Source organism: Ipomoea triloba, chromosome 12 (assembly GCF_003576645.1).
Source record: "Ipomoea triloba cultivar NCNSP0323 chromosome 12, ASM357664v1".
NCBI lineage: Eukaryota > Viridiplantae > Streptophyta > Magnoliopsida > Solanales > Convolvulaceae > Ipomoea > Ipomoea triloba.
Window position 1 is genome coordinate 24346050 of NC_044927.1, and position 19178 is coordinate 24365227.

The 19178-nt window shown below is 32.7% G+C and overlaps 1 protein-coding gene across 7 annotated transcripts; it reads right to left on the reverse strand.

Annotated features, from left to right (window-relative positions):
- Positions 1–11502: 11502 nt before the first annotated feature.
- LOC115998343 (lysine-specific demethylase JMJ18-like) lies at positions 11503–19045 on the reverse strand. 7 transcript variants are annotated; one of them, XM_031237893.1, is made up of 13 exons: positions 18450–19045; positions 18287–18361; positions 17517–17809; positions 17341–17409; positions 17089–17166; positions 16456–16944; positions 16080–16304; positions 15662–15823; positions 14965–15333; positions 13263–14622; positions 13071–13174; positions 12388–12585; positions 11503–12023 (listed from the first exon to the last, which is right to left on the reverse strand). In XM_031237893.1, the coding sequence occupies exons 3-13, from the start codon at positions 17802–17804 to the stop codon at positions 11733–11735; spliced, it is 3633 nt and encodes a 1210-aa protein (XP_031093753.1). In that variant the 5' UTR covers positions 17805–17809; positions 18287–18361; positions 18450–19045; the 3' UTR covers positions 11503–11732. The 7 variants fall into 7 exon arrangements, with proteins under 7 accessions (XP_031093753.1, XP_031093749.1, XP_031093752.1 ...); XM_031237889.1 differs by having other exon boundaries at positions 17341–17412; positions 18450–19044; XM_031237892.1 differs by having other exon boundaries at positions 11733–12023; positions 17341–17412; positions 17517–17824; positions 18533–19045.
- Positions 19046–19178: the final 133 nt, after the last annotated feature.

The following is a 19178-nucleotide window of genomic DNA, read 5'->3' on the forward strand; positions in this document are numbered from 1 at the left end:
CTCCTTAATTGTGTAATTAATAAATTAAGTATAGTGTTTGACAATTAAGATGAAAAACTTTGCATTATTTGATCTAATAGTGACTTTAAGGAGGCGTTTGGTTCACGGAATCTTAGATTACCTCAAGTAATAGAATTACTTTCAGGAAGGTAATGTGAGATTTTGGGAATGTAAGATTAACTGATGTGTTTGATTTGGATTGTGGAATATAATATTACTTTGTTTAGTTAAGGGTTATATTTTAGGTTATATAAATCAATTTACTATAATGTCTTTATATATATATATATATATTAATTATTTATTTATTTATATGTTGTATCTATTTATTTATATGTATGAATGTATTTATGCTTAATATTAAAAAAACAAATATATAAAGATACACACATGTATATTTGATTATATAAACATATATTTATTTTATATATGTTATTGCGTTGCTATTATTATTATTATTATTATTATTATTATTATTATATAAGGATTAGCTAACAAGGGCAACGTTGGAATAATTCAAGGTAATCTAAGATTACCTAAAAAAACCAGTGTAATCTTATTACCTTGAAATATTACCGCCACATCAGCTTTGAGGTAATATAAATTTACTAGGTAATCTCATAACTTGAACCAAACAAGGTAATGTAACATTATAAGACTAAGATTACCTAGGTAATCTCACATGACCTGAACCAAACGGCCCCTAAGGAGTAAATATTGCACAAAGTTGTAATGGAGCAAATATAGTATAACTCTCGTACATAAACGTCACGAGTTTAATTTTTATCAACATTTTTTCAATTGATCTGTCACTCAAGGTTTTGTTTCTTCTTTTTTTTTTTTTTAGTATTATTTATCTTAGGCCATCTCTTCAATCCAAAACACCAAATTCTGTATCAAATTTTACATCAACAAGAATATTTTCATCTGCATATTCTTACACTAAACATTTTTTATCTCCAATTCATTTGCACCCAAATTCTATTAATGCACTAAAATAATTTGTATTCTTATAATTTAAAATGTTAATTTTGTTTAATTATTTTAATATAAAAATATTTTTGATATAAATAATAATATTTTAAAATAGAATTTATGTTTTTTTTTGTATTTTAATTTTTAATTATTTTATAGTCTATATTGATCTTGTTTTAATCTTTAAATTGTTATAAATTATTTCTAATAATCTAAATTTTTAAAAGGAAACCATTGGCAAATTTTTTAAAAAAAGTTATACACCAAAATGGTGTAAATGAATAGTGTTTCATTTACACCATTTTGGTGTATAATTTGATGTCTTCCTTGGAGGAAGCTAAGGTTGTACCAAATTTTACATCAAAATAGTACAACACTATTCATTTACACCATTTTGGTGTATAATTTTGATGTCTTCCTTGGAGGAAGCTAAGGTTGTACCAAATTTTACATCAAAATAGTGTTTTGCTGCTTCTTTGGATGTGAACTTATTACGATTTGCATATTATTATATAAAAGGGAGTTGAACTTATCCCATGCACATCCTCGCGTAATGAGTAATATTATATTGTAGCAAGAGATATAAAACTTGTCTCATTTTATTTCTTTCTATATTTATTAGTGTCTTTAAGATAGTATTTAAATATAAAAAAAATTGCATGGCAAATAACTTAGCTTAAATCTCATTAGTTAAATCAGACACAAAATGAAATTGAAGCTGAATATAATTTAATTTATCCTACAATAAAACTTTGTTTTCGAGTTTTGTTATATAATTTTTTCCCAAAAATACTCCTTTATATTTTCTTCCAAAATAGTGATGACATTATTAGATCGGTTTTCTTTTTGTATTACATTGCTATCTGAATTCTCTTTTTCTCGTGATAAGTTAGTCAACTTATAATTAATATAAAAAATTATATTGTCCTTTTTATTAAGAGATAAAAAAAATTATATCAGTTGGGTCCCTTGACTAGATAAGGTTTTAGTAATTAAAGGATTAAATTGAGTAGAAAAATTAAACTGATGACTGTTACAAATAAATTGTAATAGTCAAAGGACCTCTACTGGTATAATCTCATAAGAATATTATTATGTATATAATCGCAATAATAACTTCACCTTTTTATTTATTTAATTATTATTAAATAAAGTTTTAAAATATAGAAAATGTTTCATTAAATTAATGCAATAAAGATGTGATGATGAGGTATTAGGTTGACAAAAACTTAATGTCTTGTGTTTGTCTGAGAGTGTCCTTCCAGATAATCCCAGTTGTTACATATATAGATCTTGCTAGCATTGTACGGAGAGGAGTATAATGTTGGGTAATGTACTAATGTATAAAGATAAATATATTTGTAAATTTCAAACAAAAATAATACTCACTATTAAAAATTTGTATTAAACACTAAAAGTTAAATTCAAAAGTTATTAGAATTTTAAAGAAAATGTCCTTTCTTCACCATTACAATGTACATCTCTCTAAAATGTAAAAGTTTAAACTATTATGTTAGTCGCCTTCTCCGACGACTGAAAAAGGCGATCAAACTGGTTGCCTTCTCTTTCATCGGAGAATGTGACCAATCGACACCGACGATCGTTTTGCTTGTGTTTTTGGTCGAAATATGGCCGGTGGTCGGCCAGAACTTTAGTGACCTGTAACTACATGTCACCAACTAGTTTCTAGGTCTCAATGCTCTAAAATAACATGTTTAAGGGCTTAATTCCAACCTTTGAAAGTTTAACGACTAAATTACTTCCTGAGTAAGGTTCAGGAGCCTATTTGACCATTTTCCTAAAAAAAAAAATTAAAATAAACTTTTTTTAAACCACACAATTCTTTACAAGGTAGTATAGTGTGACTACTCATTTAAAATGGTAACAGAGGTGTCATCACATTAACTGACACCGGTGATCGTTTTGCTTGTGTTTTTGGTCGGAATATGGTAGGAGGTTGGCCAAAACTCTAGCAACCGGTTTTTGGGTCTCAATGCTCTAAAATAATATGTTTAAGGATTTAATCGCAACATTTAAAAGTTTAAGGGTCTAATTGACTTCTTGAGTAAAGTGTTGACCATTTTCTTTTTTTTAATTATTATTATTATTATCATTATTATTATACACAAGATAAAAAATAATAATTATAATGCGACACTTTAATTAACTTAGACAAAAAGATTTCAATTTCAATGTTGTCAGGTGAATGTTGGGCTATATCTTATCTAATTTATATATGTTTGGTTAGTTTAATTTAATATTTACATGAATGGAAACTAAATTGGGAAGTAAATGTCGCATGGATACGATCACTGAGGATTATGTCGTACTAAAAGTAGTAAGAAAATGTTTGCTATAATAGCAACCCATTATTGGTGCGTTAATATAAAGCCAAATATATATATATATATTAAATTAAATAATTTCAAAATTATATTAGTGGAGCACAGAAGAGCCTAGCAAAGCTATAACCTATACATTTTTTTTTTTTTTTGAAAACAATAACCTATACATATTTGAAGAGTGAAAGAGAGACATTGTTAGGTATTGACTTTATTATAAGCAAATCCATAATTGTAGTACTTACATGACGACACTGCACATGTTTTCCATTTTTTATTTTTATTTTTTTTGAAATCCACTTGTTTTCTTTAAAAAAAAATAAATCATTACGTAGATTCTGTATGATCACATAAAGTTTGTGAATAAGACATGTTTACAAACAACATTTAAATTTTTGATAATTCATTTTTTTAGATTACAAGAGAATCCCTTGAAGAGTGTTCGGTTAATTGGTTGACATAAATTTTAATTCAACTACAATGGAATTTAACGGAGCTATAAACTACATTTTTTGGATGGATGGAATTGCAATTCAGTGAAATTGCAATTTTCTCCATTTGTGAAATTGCAATTCATATATCTCCTAGAAATTGGAATTTAATGCATCTTGAAAAAAGAAAAAATAAAGAAAATGACTAAATTGTCCTTTATTATTATTATTATTATTATTATTATTATTATTATTATTATTATTATGATTATTGTATTAATTTAATACAAATCGTGTTTATTTAACTTGATGTAATAAACATGATTGTCATTTTATACAAATCGTATTAATTTAACTTGATGTAATAAGTAAGAAATTAACTAATGCATTATATTAGACATCATTAAATTTTTGAGGTGCATAAAAAAATTTTGTGGGCCACACAAATATTTGCTGTGTCAAATCATTGGATTTGCTCCAAATATTTCTAAATATCTAGAGCACGACTTGTCGATCGTTATACCCTGCACCACGGTGCACATAGCAATGTGCACCACGTACGTAAAACGACATCGTTTCGGTGTTAATAGACGCGGACGCGAATGACTCAGGGAATTCATTATCTATAATACACATAATCATTATCTATAATACACAGAACGTTTGCCTAGAATACACAGAATGTTTGCCCAGAATACACAGAATATTGACAAAAAATACACAGATGTTAGTGAACGCGAATGACTCCAGGGAATTCATTATCTATAATACACATAATCATTATATAGAATACACAGAAGGTTTGCCTAGAATACACAGAATGTTTGCCCATAATACACAGAATATTGATGCCCATAATACACAGAACTCATCCTCCTAACATTCGAATGCACAAACACATCACAACTTGTGTTAATAACATGAATACACATAATATTTACACAAAATACACAGAACTCATCCTCCTAAACATTCGAATGCACAAACACATCACAACATGTGTTACTAACATGAAATCACAACATGTGTTACTAACATGAATACACATAACGGCTGCCTATAATACACAGAACGGTTACCTAGAATACACATAATGATTGCCTGGAATACACAGAATATTAACATAAATACAGAGACCGGCCGAACGGGAAACGTGATTTCCAAAAAAAATGGACGATTAGTTTACAATGCTCAAAACGACGTCGTTTAGGTACGTGGTGCACAGTATAATTTGCCACGACTTGTATGCCTCTATCGAGAACCGTTGGATGAGTATTATAATATTGTGTAAAAATTATATAATTTAAGCAATATCTTAATTGCCCAAAAATTTGTCATAACATACGAATCTTTTATTTATTTAATTATTTATTGAAAAATGCTTCTTACTCACTCTAATTTTTTTTCTCTTAAATTCTCTCAATGACATATTTTATAATCATTGGGTGCAATGAATTAACTGACTACACACCAACACACATTTAGGGTGTTTGAAAACTCGAAAAATGATTTCTGAAAATCATTTTCGGAGTTTCCAGTGTTTGGATGCGCTTGAAAAATCCAGTCAACGAAAAACACTTTCCATTGACTAGGAAAATCTTTACATTTTCTGGACCTAGGCTCTCGTTTTCGGCAGAAACCATTCCGTCGGAAACCATCATTTAAAAAAGAATAATAACAATAATAAATAACATATTTTTAATATTATTATAAATAATTTTTTATATTTTAAATAAAATAATTAAAATGTTTAATTAAACAATTGTACTCATTTTTTAGAAGACATTTTCCTGTTTTTCAGATGGACTCTTAATGAAAAAGAAAAGTGGCCAATCAAATAATGTTACGGGAAATTTTGAGAAGAATTTTTTTAGGGATAAATAGCATTACTCTTTTTTATTTTATCAAATGTATGAGAGAAACTCCCATTAATACTAGGTTAGTAGGCTAACGGTCGAAGACTTTTTTTTTTTTTTTTTGGAGAACTATTGACTCCATTACAATGTAGTATATGTTTATAACTATTTTCTCAATCAAATGAAGCACAACGAGCCAATATCGCATCTACTGAAGCTCGAACTCACCCCTCCCATGTGAGGGTGCAATCGGGTGTCACTAAACCACAAGGTCTTTGACTTAGTAATAGAGTTAACAAGTTTGTTTTTATTTGCTACCAATAAATATGTCCCAATTAAACTTCTGATTGATACTTCGTTTGATTCTTGCACATTGAGAGCAATAGAGCATATTTAGTTATTTACAATAGGTCCTCCATATATATATATATATATATATATATATATATATGATAAGCTAGCTTAAAAGCTAATAACTAGTAGCTTATTTTGTAACGTTATTTAGGATTACGTTTTAAAATAAGCTATTATTGTAAACCTTTTGTATTTCACATACCAAACATAATTTATAATTTATAATTTATAATTTATAATTTATTTGTAACTTAAAATGAACTATAATTAAGTTCTAAAATAATTTCTACCAAACATAGCCTAAGTCCAACATCTTGCCAATCTGCCATCAAAACGTGCCGTTGACCGCTATACAAATATAAGTAAATAAAGTCATTCATTCATATTAACTATAACTTTATTTTAACGTAATGATTAGTGTTTAATCCTAATACGATCATCTACTATCAACCATTTTACTACCTTCATAGAGTTGTATTCTACTAAGGTCGAGTTTTTAAAATACATTTTATACGAATTTTCTGCAATATTATAATTTAACATGTTGTAAGAGATAAATTTATTTGGATTGATATACTAGTGAATAGTAATATTCAATACAAACAAATTAAAACAAAGGAAACATTATTCATTGAACCATAAGCAATCATTCATCCAACTGCTCTAGCTAGTGTCTCATAATTTATACACCCAAAAAAGAAAAGTAAAAAACCAAGAACAGCAACTGGGAAGATTGATGTGAAAACCCAGCAGCGGTTGCAATGGAAAAGTCCAAATGCAAATGTCCCAAAAACTGTCACACTTTATAATGTTTTTGACTGTTCTTGTCCTCTAGCCATAGGTCATTGTCACTTGACAAATTCACTTTTTTTATATATACAGTACTTTTGATCTCCATTTTAGTTAATTAATGCGTACTACTTTTTTTATTTGTTACACACAAGTCATGTAAGGTTGGTAAGCATCTCGATCATTAAATAAAATTTTTAAAACATATACATAAACCGACAAAAAAAATGTGTTTCACTCATTCGACAAAAATGACAACTCAACTCCAGATAAGATGTCGTGAAAATAACCAATAAGGGAAGTTATCTTTATGCTCGAGACAATGATGAAATGAAGCTAGTGAAATTTTAAAGTAGGTATATCTTTTATTGACAAAATTTATTTTTCAAATCTTATACGTCACCTAATCTCTTTAATTAGGTGCACTGAACAAAATCATGACCTAAATTCTTCTTGAGAACTTTTAGGACTCTTTAACATGGAGTTATAAAGAAAAGAATAAATGAATAGATATATCATAGACATTTTTTTTAAAATTCTAGCAAAGAATGGATGCTTATAGGGTGGTGGAGGAACGTAACTAAGCATAGACGTGCACCACCACCCGTAGATTCAAGCTAGAAAGAGTGTCATCCAACACTATATAAGAGTAGAGTTTATATCATTCACGCTCTTAAAATAGAGATTGTGGGTTTTATTCGTCACTTAAAAGATAGAGCGCGAACAAGCCTCGAGGTGGGTGATCGAGTGAGACAGTAGGTGGAGTATGATTCTTATACCAAAAGGTTACAAGTTCAATTATTGCCAATATTCTCTTGGTCGAGGCCCTCCCACAGAGTCTTCCTAGTGTGTTTTACCTCTCATGTGTGATTTACAAGCTATTACATAAGAGAAAGGTTTACCTAGTACGTGTTATCATGTAGTGGATGTGATTTTTCTTTGTCACTACAAAATAATAAAGAGTGTCAATTCTCTCTTTAATTTGTTGATCTCGTCAGACATGGTCTTCCAAATGTTGTTTAAGCCCGAAAGAGGTACACAAATTGGAGGACGAAAACAATTCTACAAAAATGCTTTTTGTATATTGGAATATGTCCGTAGAAAAACAAAATTTATCATATTCACATGTGCTGTATTCAAGTTTTTTTTTTTTTTTTGCAACTTCAATTAATTATGAGATGAAATAAAGAATGAAAGAATGTTGTGTCTTAATTTTTTATACTCTTTTCAATAATTAAAAAAAAAAACACTTGTACAATAGAGCTATGGTATTGCGCTTTAATATTTTGTGGGCAAAACAAATCATACTGTTATAACTTTTTTAGTATTTAACATTAAAATCCATGCACCACTCACCACTCGTTCAATTGTTAGTACTAATATATAAGTGACAATATAGATATTACGTACCCTAGTTGAAATGAGGGTCCAAATAAAATTATGTGACTCTCATGTACTTCAGATCTTTTACTTATTTCAAAAAATTCTTTATGTTCAAATGTTTCATATATTATCCCTACTTGATACATTTGAAAATTATCACTTGTTTATTGTTTTTAACTTATATAATAAAAATAAATTAAAACTAATAAATAAATAAGGCACCCAATAATGGAATGGTGGAATCTCCCCATTTCCTCTTATAGACCAATTAGAAATAAATAAATATAGCTTGTTCGGTTAGCTAAGTTAATTTTTGAGTAACAAATCATGAATAATGAACTCTGATAGTTGAAGTATGAAAGTCTCACTCTCTTGTGGGGTTTTTCTTTGTAGCACTAAACATTAGTCATATCACTTAATGAGCTGTTGAGTTATCGTGATTTATCTTCTTCACTAACTGTCGGATAAATATATAAATAAAATAATAAATAAATGCAATTATTGTTAATAATAGTATTTTTAAATTAAAAAAAATCATCTACTTTAGCTGTTTGCCACACGACGGAGAACAGTTCGATCCGTACGAAGAAAATGAGAATCCCGCAATTCATGGGAGGAAAAGTTTGGCGTATAGAGCTGACACGTGCTGAGGTGGGCTCCACAAATAATGGTTCCCACGTGTCAGATGTACTGTTTGTCGGCGGCACAGTCCGCTCTCCCTTCCTCGCGCTTCCCGTCCAACATCCTACGCCCTTCCCTTGCGCTACGCTGACGCGTGGGATGCTCTGAGCCGTCGGATCCACGTTCTCCCCTCCAGCAGGAAGCCATCGTCCGTACGATGCCCGCATTTTCCATCTTTGGCTTTATCGTATGTTGCTATTTAAGGGGCAGTGATAATTGCAGCCCCATCCCCTTTCCTCTTTCGTGTTTGGAGGGAAATCTCAAGATATAAAATATTAGCACAAAAATGGTTTCAGTGTCGGAAAAATAAAAACTATTTCCATTAAATATTAACTGCAATTTATTACGGAGTATAATATTTAAAAAAATTTGTCAAAATGAACTGTTAATGCAATTACAAGATTAAAAATTAACTATGGTAAGAAAATATTAGTTTTGTTTGGTAATATATTTAGTTTATCAGTCAATTTTGACTTATTTGACAACTATTAAATGTTTGACTTAGTTAACCAATCAATATGAATACTTAGTTAATTATATTTTTGTAAGAGCATCCTCATCAATGGGATTATTTCACGGTATAAGAGGAGTTTTTGTAAGTGTGATTAGGAAAGAGAAAATGAGAGGGGATGAAAAATAATAATAAACAAATCTGATTTCAAAAAATAAAAATAAAATAATAAAAAATAGGTTGTCAGGCGCGCCTGACGCACGGCTGCTGTGCGCGAAACGCGCACAGCAGCAGAGCATTAAAAAAAATAAAAAAGGCTTTTACTGTAGCATTATGCGTTACTTGCAGAAGGAACCATGACCCTCTCTCTCCTCTCCTCTCTCTGCCTACATGGCTAAATATTCTGACATTTTTCTCCCAAAAACCACTGATAAGCCTGCTCTAACAACTTATTACTTCAAAATTGTAAATTTTAAAAAACTGCTCAAAGTAACTTTTTTGTTTGACTAACAGCTAATTTACCAAACACTTTTCTACTATCAACTAATGATATCAACTAATCAAGCTTACTAATTCAACCAACTAATAACTATCAGCTAACAGAGTCACAACTATTTACCAAACATTCTATCATTGTTAACAAATTATAGGCTAAGCTCTCCCCAAATAAGAGTTGGTGGGGTTATAGTGTACCAATAGGTCTAATAACCCACAACAGAATAGTAATAGGTGGCATACCTAAATTGGTACTTGGTTGGGATTATAGGGCATAAAGAGGTGATTAAAACAAAATTCACAATTATAACATGTAGAGCCTAAAATATTTAAAGGTAGTGGACGTAGGGGAGCCTGTGTATGGAGTCATTGCCTTCCAAACTTGTGCCCTTCCTTCACTAGTTTATTGCGTTTAGGAAAGATATAAGAATCTCTTTTGGTATAAATAATAACATTCCTGGTAATTTTAGACCAACAATTCACATCGAAAATAGTAAAACCTAGCTAGCTTGAAACATACTACATAGTCAAACTTGTAATGTTATCAAACATTTACACTAGTACAAAATATAACTACAATGACTATTCTATGTTTTATATTACTTCTTGACCATTGTTATTGTTAGATTTGAAGCCTAGTTCCTAAACCCAAAAGCAAACATCTTGTGTTAACAATCCAACAAGAATTAAATTCTTCGAGTACGCTTCAAACTGAATATCACTAACATTTAAACTCTTAGGTCTCAAAATAAAATTTGAAAATTACATTTAAATTAATTAATGTAATTATAAATACCAATAAATTATGATATTATTTATAATTACATTTAAAAAAAAAAAAAAAAAACTTAACTTCACACGTGACAGTACGTATACGTGACAACATTATAGATCAACCAGTTCACAAGGCCCCATGTTCTTCAGTTATTGGATTTATTAGTCTTCACTATCTTCTTTTCTTTTTAGTTTTTCTTTTTAATCCTAATAATAAAAAAACACAATGGATATGATTGGATAAGTTACGCATTTTTCTCATGACAACTTGGATTTGTGCACTAAAAAAATATAAATAAATTAAAGGTAAGCACGTGGTAGTTTACAGTATTCGATAATGATATACAGAGTTTTTATATGTTATTATGTATACACTTTACTCACTTTAATTTGGGTAATTGAACAAAAGAAATTAATGAATGTATAAAATTTTTATATTTAATATAAATATAAATATAATTTTAACTTATAATGTGTTATTATTTTTTATTTTTATTAAATATTAATAAATTAATCAGCTTTGTTACAAGTTAATTAAGTGCAATCATATTAAATATTATTTTTCAAAAAAATATTAAATATTGAGTAATATAATATTTAATATAAAACAATTTACAACATAATTACTTTTTATTTTAAATTATAGAAATAAAAGATAGCCTAAGAATTATGTGATGTACATTGAATCAAATGTCTACAATTCGAACATATACTACAATGTAATAGAATTAGTAATTCGAACATATACTACAATGTAATAGAATTAGTAAGGGCAGTATTTATTCTTTTTGATTTCATAGATTGAGAAAATATATGTATGAGATGTACTCAAAAAAAAATGTCTGCAATATAAATTCTATGTTATAAAAAAAATCTTAGGTGAGGAAAGTTGCATTGTTCCCCAGTACAAAACAGTCAGCATATCACTGCACATCCAACAGTCCAACATCATAAAATGAGAGAAAAAGACAGAAAATGAAAATAGATTTCTTTTACTTTCTTGAAATAATGTGAACATGATCCAAAACATTTTGAGTGAAACCTGGCTCTTCCGTACAAGCCAGAACAAATGTATCTATGAGGAGAACAACAGAATCAATATGGAGATGGGTATCTGACCTAAAAAATGGGACACAGCATTTACAAAGCTAAAAAAAAAACTCATTGTTAGAGGCACAGACTGACCATTATGAGAAAGAAGTTATTTTCCTCGCCTATGAATCTCTTCGCCAAGACACCGAGTCACTAAGGTTTGATCAGCCGAAGAGGAATTGATATTTAGCGCACTATGGAGTGCATGAAGTTCTTCGGCGTTAGCCTTCTTGAAAAGGTTGCTGAGTATTGTATCATATTTGCCAGCTTCCTGATCATCAGGGCACTCGGATTTGGGTTTCAAGTTGCTCCCAGATGGAGAACACTGTGGAAACTGCATAAACGGCCGTGATTTCCAGTACTCCATGCAGACTCTGCTTTGGTCCAAAGCCTGAATAGCCTACACAACAAATTAGACATATCTTAGAAAGGAAAGGTCAATTGAGTTCTCGTCTCCAAATATTTTGGAATCAAACACCAATAGAGGCGCTCGTCACTATGATGGAAGTTATAATAAGGTTATCGGTCGGTTTTATAAGATCCTAGAAGCTCAGATGGATAATACACCATGTTATAATCTAATATTGGGTCAGGGTTACTCAACTGGGCTATAATGCACATAGACCAAACCACATTAAAAGATTGAATCCAACCAATTAGCTAGTCTAACCCATGGCCTTATAAACCCATATGTTCTCTCTTATTTTACGGATGTGAGACTCTTAACAGATAGAAACAGTTATGGTTTTGATAGGGTTGCTTACCTGCACAATTGCTGGCGAGGAAAAACCAAACATTTCCATGCCATCAAGGCTTCCAGGAGGCTGCAGTGGAGGAAGCTTTGCCCTTCCCAATTTATGCTGCTTAGTGATCTCCTGATTCACTCTCTCGCGAACCATTTCCCAACATCTGACAGCTGAGACATGGACAAATACTTCACTTTGACAATGCTCCAAGGAGACCTGAAAATTCCATTATCAGTTTCAATTGATGTAGTAAGTAGCAACAGGCAAGAATGCATGAATACTTTATATCGAAAGGCATTTAAGAGATTTTTCACTGTAAAACAGTATTCAAAGATTTCCACTGATGCAACTTCCTAAATCAAGCCTCTTTTCATATTTGCACTTGCTTTCAAATGAACATCACAGGTTAAAATTTGGAAGATCTGACAAAAGAATTAGCATTCTCTAACATAACAATTGCCAGATTGGTTCTGAAAAGTAGTCTCAATACCAGGCCTATGTTAGAATAGCTTTAATGCAGTTCATGTTCAAATAAAGTGACTGATACCACATTCAAAAAAAAAAAAAAGAAAAAAAAAAGAGGGCAGCTATAAACATTTAAACTTGGCCAAAATAACATATGAAATGAACAAATTGTGTTTAGCATGGATTAGCAGTTATTTAGCATAGCCATTCCAAACTAAAATGAAGGACTAATTTACCATAAACAAAGGTCCATCTCGTCCTGCATCCAGGATTTCAGAAACATAGTAGCACATGTTCGTTGGATCTAAAACATCAATATATCTGACGCGGCTCCTAAATCCTGTATAAGAAATAATCAGCAAACTATGTATGATTGGCTTTGAGACTTTTAAAAAAAAAAAAATCCATGAGTGGTTCAAGGATCATACCATTGGGGTATATGGCCCGACTATCACACCATAACTTTCCATGATGGACAACTCCATAATTCAGTACTTCAACATTGCAATTGATTCTCCTCACCACTTTTGCAATGCGAGGACCCTTTTGTCGAAAATATCTGTCCAAATTATTTTGAGAAGCAGATGACAAACTTTGTGCAACATCCATTGATCTTGAGTTGCCATCTACATCTATTTTTTTAGGCGTATCTTCTTTATTGGAGTTACTCTCACTAGACAGCTTAAGTGGGAAAAGACTATCTACAACTTCCACATTACAATTGGTGTTTCCATTTTTAATCTGAAGACCCTGAGAACTTTTATTAACATCATCTGAAGACACAACTACGTGGAAAGAATGGTTTACTACAGTGGGGCTTTTAGGTGTTTCAGATTGATCGTTCTCAACCTTTATGCAGCCCAAAGTAGATGAAGAATTGATAGTTTCTCCGTGAATGGTACCATCAGTTATGTAGACTGCAGAGACGGGCACTTTAACACTATTACCCAGGCAGACTCTCTGCTTTTCAGGAGAACCCTTCACTCTCCCAGGAATTACTGTAGGTTTCTCTCCGTCTTCGGCACTAAGTACAACATCTTCAGGAAGGGAAGGCCTCTTTACTTCAGGTTTAGTTATACACAAGGTTTTAGTCAGTGGTTTACCCTCTTGAGAAAGCTCAACAACAGGAGTCTTTCTATCAGAATCCAACTTATCTGATCCTTCTTTTTGGTTCTGGAAGTTATTCTTTGCTTCCTCAACTGCTTGTGTTGAATTCTGTATGACTGAAGATGGCTTAGTTTGAAAAGTCACTGATTCTACAGGCAGCTTCCCTTTTTGCAATGGACCGGTGTGCCCAATAGGTTTTTTCAAGAGTTCTGCGTGTATTTCCTCTTTCTTATCTTTTAATGATTCAGCAGGTGGTCTTGGATTTACCTCTTTTGGTACAGAACCTGAAGAGTTGGAAGATAGCCTACCAATAATCCCAGGGACTTGATTCTCTTTGGTCACATATGAACTCAAAGCCAATCCCAGATCTAATCTTGCCCATCGGTATACTGCGCTTAGTTTCCCTTCTAAAGCATCAACTAGTAAGTTTAACTCAGTGATGTCATAACGGAAAAGAAAGAACTTGGCGCCCCAGGAACATGAACACAATTGTTTTGCATGGTTTAAGCATGCATATTTGTCCGGTGAACAGTTGTGACAGCCTGTTGCAGAAAGATGCAGATCAAAAAAGCATACACTGCATTCCCTCTCACTAGTAGAATCAAAAGTGCTCTCCATCTTTAAGGCCTGTGACAAATTGCAAAGAAACTCCCTCCTCACTCGTTCCATCTCAATACGTGTCTACAAAAATGTGATAAAATGTCAAATTAGCAACTGTTCAAATAATAAATCACACTTTGTGAAATTTAGAGCCACAACGGTGCTCCTAATTGATTGCATATTTCTCCATGCCATAGCAGGATGGCTATCATTCCATTGTCCAAGATCAAATGAGAAAGGCAAGTGCAAAAAAAAAAAAAGAATCACATTCCTTATTGTCATTACCCTACTCATACCAATACCTAATGTTCTCCTACAAATCCAAGTCTAGTAAGTAAATAGCTCAAATTTATAAATTGTCAATCACATAAATATTTACCTCACTACAAATCTACACATGGAGTAAAAAGACATTATCCGTACCTTCAATGCTTTAGACAAAATTCCATCTTTCCCACAAACATCTCTCCATCTCAAATTTTCTGAAGTATTCTTCCTCAGTAAACTAAGTTCCCAATGTGCTTTTACTGCATCACGCGCAGCCCCAAGCAATAGCTTATCATGAGAAATGGATGTTTTTCGGCCTTGCCCACAATAGAGCTCAATGGCATTCTGTCCATGGGGCAACCAGTCAACTGGAGCCACATTTACTGCTTCTGCACAGTTGAAGCCACAGTTGAAGCCTGCATGATATGCTCGAGGGAAGGTCAGAACGAACTCCCCAGCGTTTTGAACACATCGATAAACAGGTACTCCATCAGACTTCAGTATGTTGGGCGAAAGTTGTGTGACCTGCATAAAACTAGAAGGTTGAAGGGCAAAACTGGTAGCTTAACAAGAAGAAAACATGAGCAATTGAGCAGCAACTTCCTTACAACAAAGCAACTATCACTAACAATCAGAGATCCCTCAACAACATTCGGCAACTCAAAGAGTATAATATACAGACACAAAAAGGAAGAAAAAAGCAGCATTTCACATGAATAAGGACTGGAAGTGCTAAATACATTGTCAGCCCTGGACCTAGCTTTTATTTCTTACTAACCTCAACTAGACCTCTCAGACACTGTTACAAGTTACAGATATGTCAAATCCAATTGACAGAATAAGTTCTGCTCACCAGCTTATGAAGTAAGTCAGGCTGCTCATCAAAGAGATCAGGCAAGTGTTTCCTCATAGCAGCTTCCAACTTCAAGGCATCTGCCCCAGGAACACCATACCACATTTTGGGAGCTCCCCAGTGCATGTAATTCAGTGAGTATAGATGGTGATCTTCAACATGCTGTAATATTTAAAAGGAAAATAAAAATTAAACATGCAATTATCCAAAAGTACTCTGTGCTATTAGAATGCATAAGAACAAAATACAACAAAACATAGTTGACATGAAGGATGAAAGGAGGTATAATATCTCAAGTGAACCGAAATGCTGGATATCAATAGTCAAATATCATTTCTGTTGATTGCACTGTCCTGGATCCTGATATGGTGTAACAAGAATGAATTCCATGCAAGTGAAGAGGTGCCATTTTCCTTACCCAGCAGAAAGAAGAAAAGCACATTCCTAGATACAGCCAAGGTACCAGAACACCAGATATGTCACTGCTCTCATATGAAAGTAGTGAACCTGGAAGCCTGGGAAAATTATTTAAGTTCCACCCTGAACTTATATATTTGATGTCCAAAGCAGATCCAACTTGATGGGAATGTTTAGGGAACCCACTACCAAATGATCCAGTTTCCAAGTCGGCTCCATAAAGCACCTATATTGCAACAAAAACATTAAGAAAATACCTAAAGGACGGTGATTAAATCTCATTAAAGCCAAACGACATTTAAAGAAAGCAAAACATAATTTGGAAATGAAATCTGTTCAAGCGCGAAAGCACGTATGTGTATATAGAGGAATTATACCTCAATTTCTTCAGTGGGTTTCTCGACCATCCGCCAATATTCACCTTCAATATTCTCCACTGAGGGCTCACATTGCCCTTCATTTTTTCTGAAGTACTGGGCCTTGAAATCATCAGCATATTTCTGAAATGAATCCAGAGTAAACTCTGGACCAGGTTCAAAGCCAAACCTCTCAGACTCAAAAATTGCAGCTTCACTAGGAACCTTGACATCACAAATAGCACTGTTCTGATCTACTCCTGCCTTAGTGCATCTTCTCCTTTTCTTTTTCTTGTGGTGATTAATCTTCAACATTTTTGTTATTGAGTCCCGATTCTGAAGCTTGTCTATCCTTTGTATACGAGTAATAAATCTGGATTTTTCCCATACGTTTTTCTCCTTGAGGGGACATGGAGGTTTCCACGAAGCAGGAGGTACTATGCGGCAAATGCCGTATGCTTCAGCTTGGGGACGTATACTTGCAATATATTGTAGAGTATCTTGAAATTCCTGTATATCAATTAATTGACTGAGACAACACCATTGTATAAGAGTCAAAAGAATATAGCAAAACTTTAAATAATTGACACTTGAAACAATGGCATATTTCATCTAGTCGAAAACCTAGTACAATCAATAATTTAGAGTAGCAACCTCTTCAGTTGGATAGAACACTGGAGCATCCTGAAGATCAGGCCTACGTGCTTCTTCTGGACGCCATTGTGCAGTGACCTGTTTAGACATTGAGATATTAAATGAATTTCTTGTAGAGACGTATACAATCCCATTATTGACCTCGATGAGAGGGTTGTAATTCTCCAAGACCTTTGGCATCGGAAAACCACTAATCAACCACCACTTAATGTTTAAAAGTTTTGATAAGACAAACAATTTTATAATGTTAACCTTTTGGCAATTGACACACTCTTCACATCCACGGATAACCCCTTTAGGAAGCTGTAGCCTGAAGGAGACCTTCTGCATATATGAGTAATGCATAAGATGAGGAATCACAAAGACCTAGGAACAATTTTGAAATTTGAAATAATATATTAATATAACAGTAAAGCAATAGACTCCACCTGCTCAGAGTCAGATTCATCTCCTGAGCTGTTCTCAACTTGGCCATAGCTTATACAAGGTCTACGCCTTATAGACTTCAGTTTTGCATCCTCCACACCCTCTAAATCAGGTTCAACCTTAGCTCTCTGTAATTGCATTTCACTTGAAGAGGCTGAGCAATTGGTTTTCTTTTCATTATCTTTGACCTTTTCCAGGGTGAAGGATGCAAGTGACTCAAATCCAGGTGGAATTGTTGACATATCTATAGTTTCATCCTTGACGCAGTGACTAACGAGTTCTGTCCCCATGACAGCTGTTTAGCAATGAACTAAAACCATGTCAACTAGCAGAAGAAGAAAAAAAAAACATGCATTTTCTCTCTACCAAAGTGCATTCGTCAGCAGAAGACCATATGTTAACAGACAAGGAAACCATATTCCTACCACCTAAGATAGGTAATACATTAGGTCTAAGAGTTTATTCTCCTCAAAAGAAAACCCAAATATTCATAATTGCAGTTGCTGGGTTAGAATCAGAAGTATCTATCCAGAACTCATACAAGAATGCTCTGATTGTGTTATACAGAACCCCAAGATTCATATCAACATCAAAGCATTCTCCATGTCAAATCTAATAATCTCAAATTCAGAATGTCAAAATAGTTAAGGACCACTAAACATTAAAAACAAACTAAATCAAACATTATCAGAGTACAAAGAAGTACTGCATGCATCATCACCAACAGATTGATGATTCAAACTTGCAGAATACATTGAATTCATACACTTACATATGCATGTATGCTTGATCTTAGATCAAACTTTCCCAGTGACCTCCAGCAGCTGAAACTCCAATCCACCAAACCCTACATGTTCCACAAAGCAACAACATCAACAATCAGCATAAACACCACACAATTACATATATGTACACATGCATACACATATACCTACAAATATGAATCAGGAACAGCAGATCTGAAGCAAACCCTAAACGTATCAAGTACAGTAAAAGAGATGGTAAGGTAAAAACCCACCAATAGGTCAAGGCAATCTACAGCCCCTAGGCAGTGTGGGCACCCATCAACATTTACCAACTAACCAAAATTGTATTTTGACCCGACCCTGATGACCCACTACATCTACTACACACATCTACTTTTCAGCCTTTCATTTCTCCCCACCCCCAAAGCCTCTTGCAGGCAGAGAAGGAGTAAATTCAAGAGAAAGGACAAATGAAATCCAGATATAGTTTCCTAATTTTGTTATTTGGATAAGGCACCGGAGCTGTGGGATTTCACTTATGGAACAAAAAATAACAATAAAATTGTGAATCAATTGGTGATAAGAATAAAAAATTGGAAGAACCCTAGGACAAGAAAACACAGCAACCTAACTTCTAGTCTAGTACTGCACGGCTACAGAAAAACCCCCAAACTTCATCTCGAGCCCAGTTGTTAATTACTTCAACTAAACCTTCTAAATCTATGTAACTTTCTGCTTGTCTTCTTTACTATATTTATTACCATACCTAACTTTGTTATTGGTTAGGAGTTAGGACTTAGGAGCTCCGAGTTTTATTTCCTTTTTCTTCGAATGTTCTGTGTATCGGAGACCATGTAAGAAACTTTGAAATGACTAAATAATAATAATAATAATAATAATAATAATAATAATAATGTT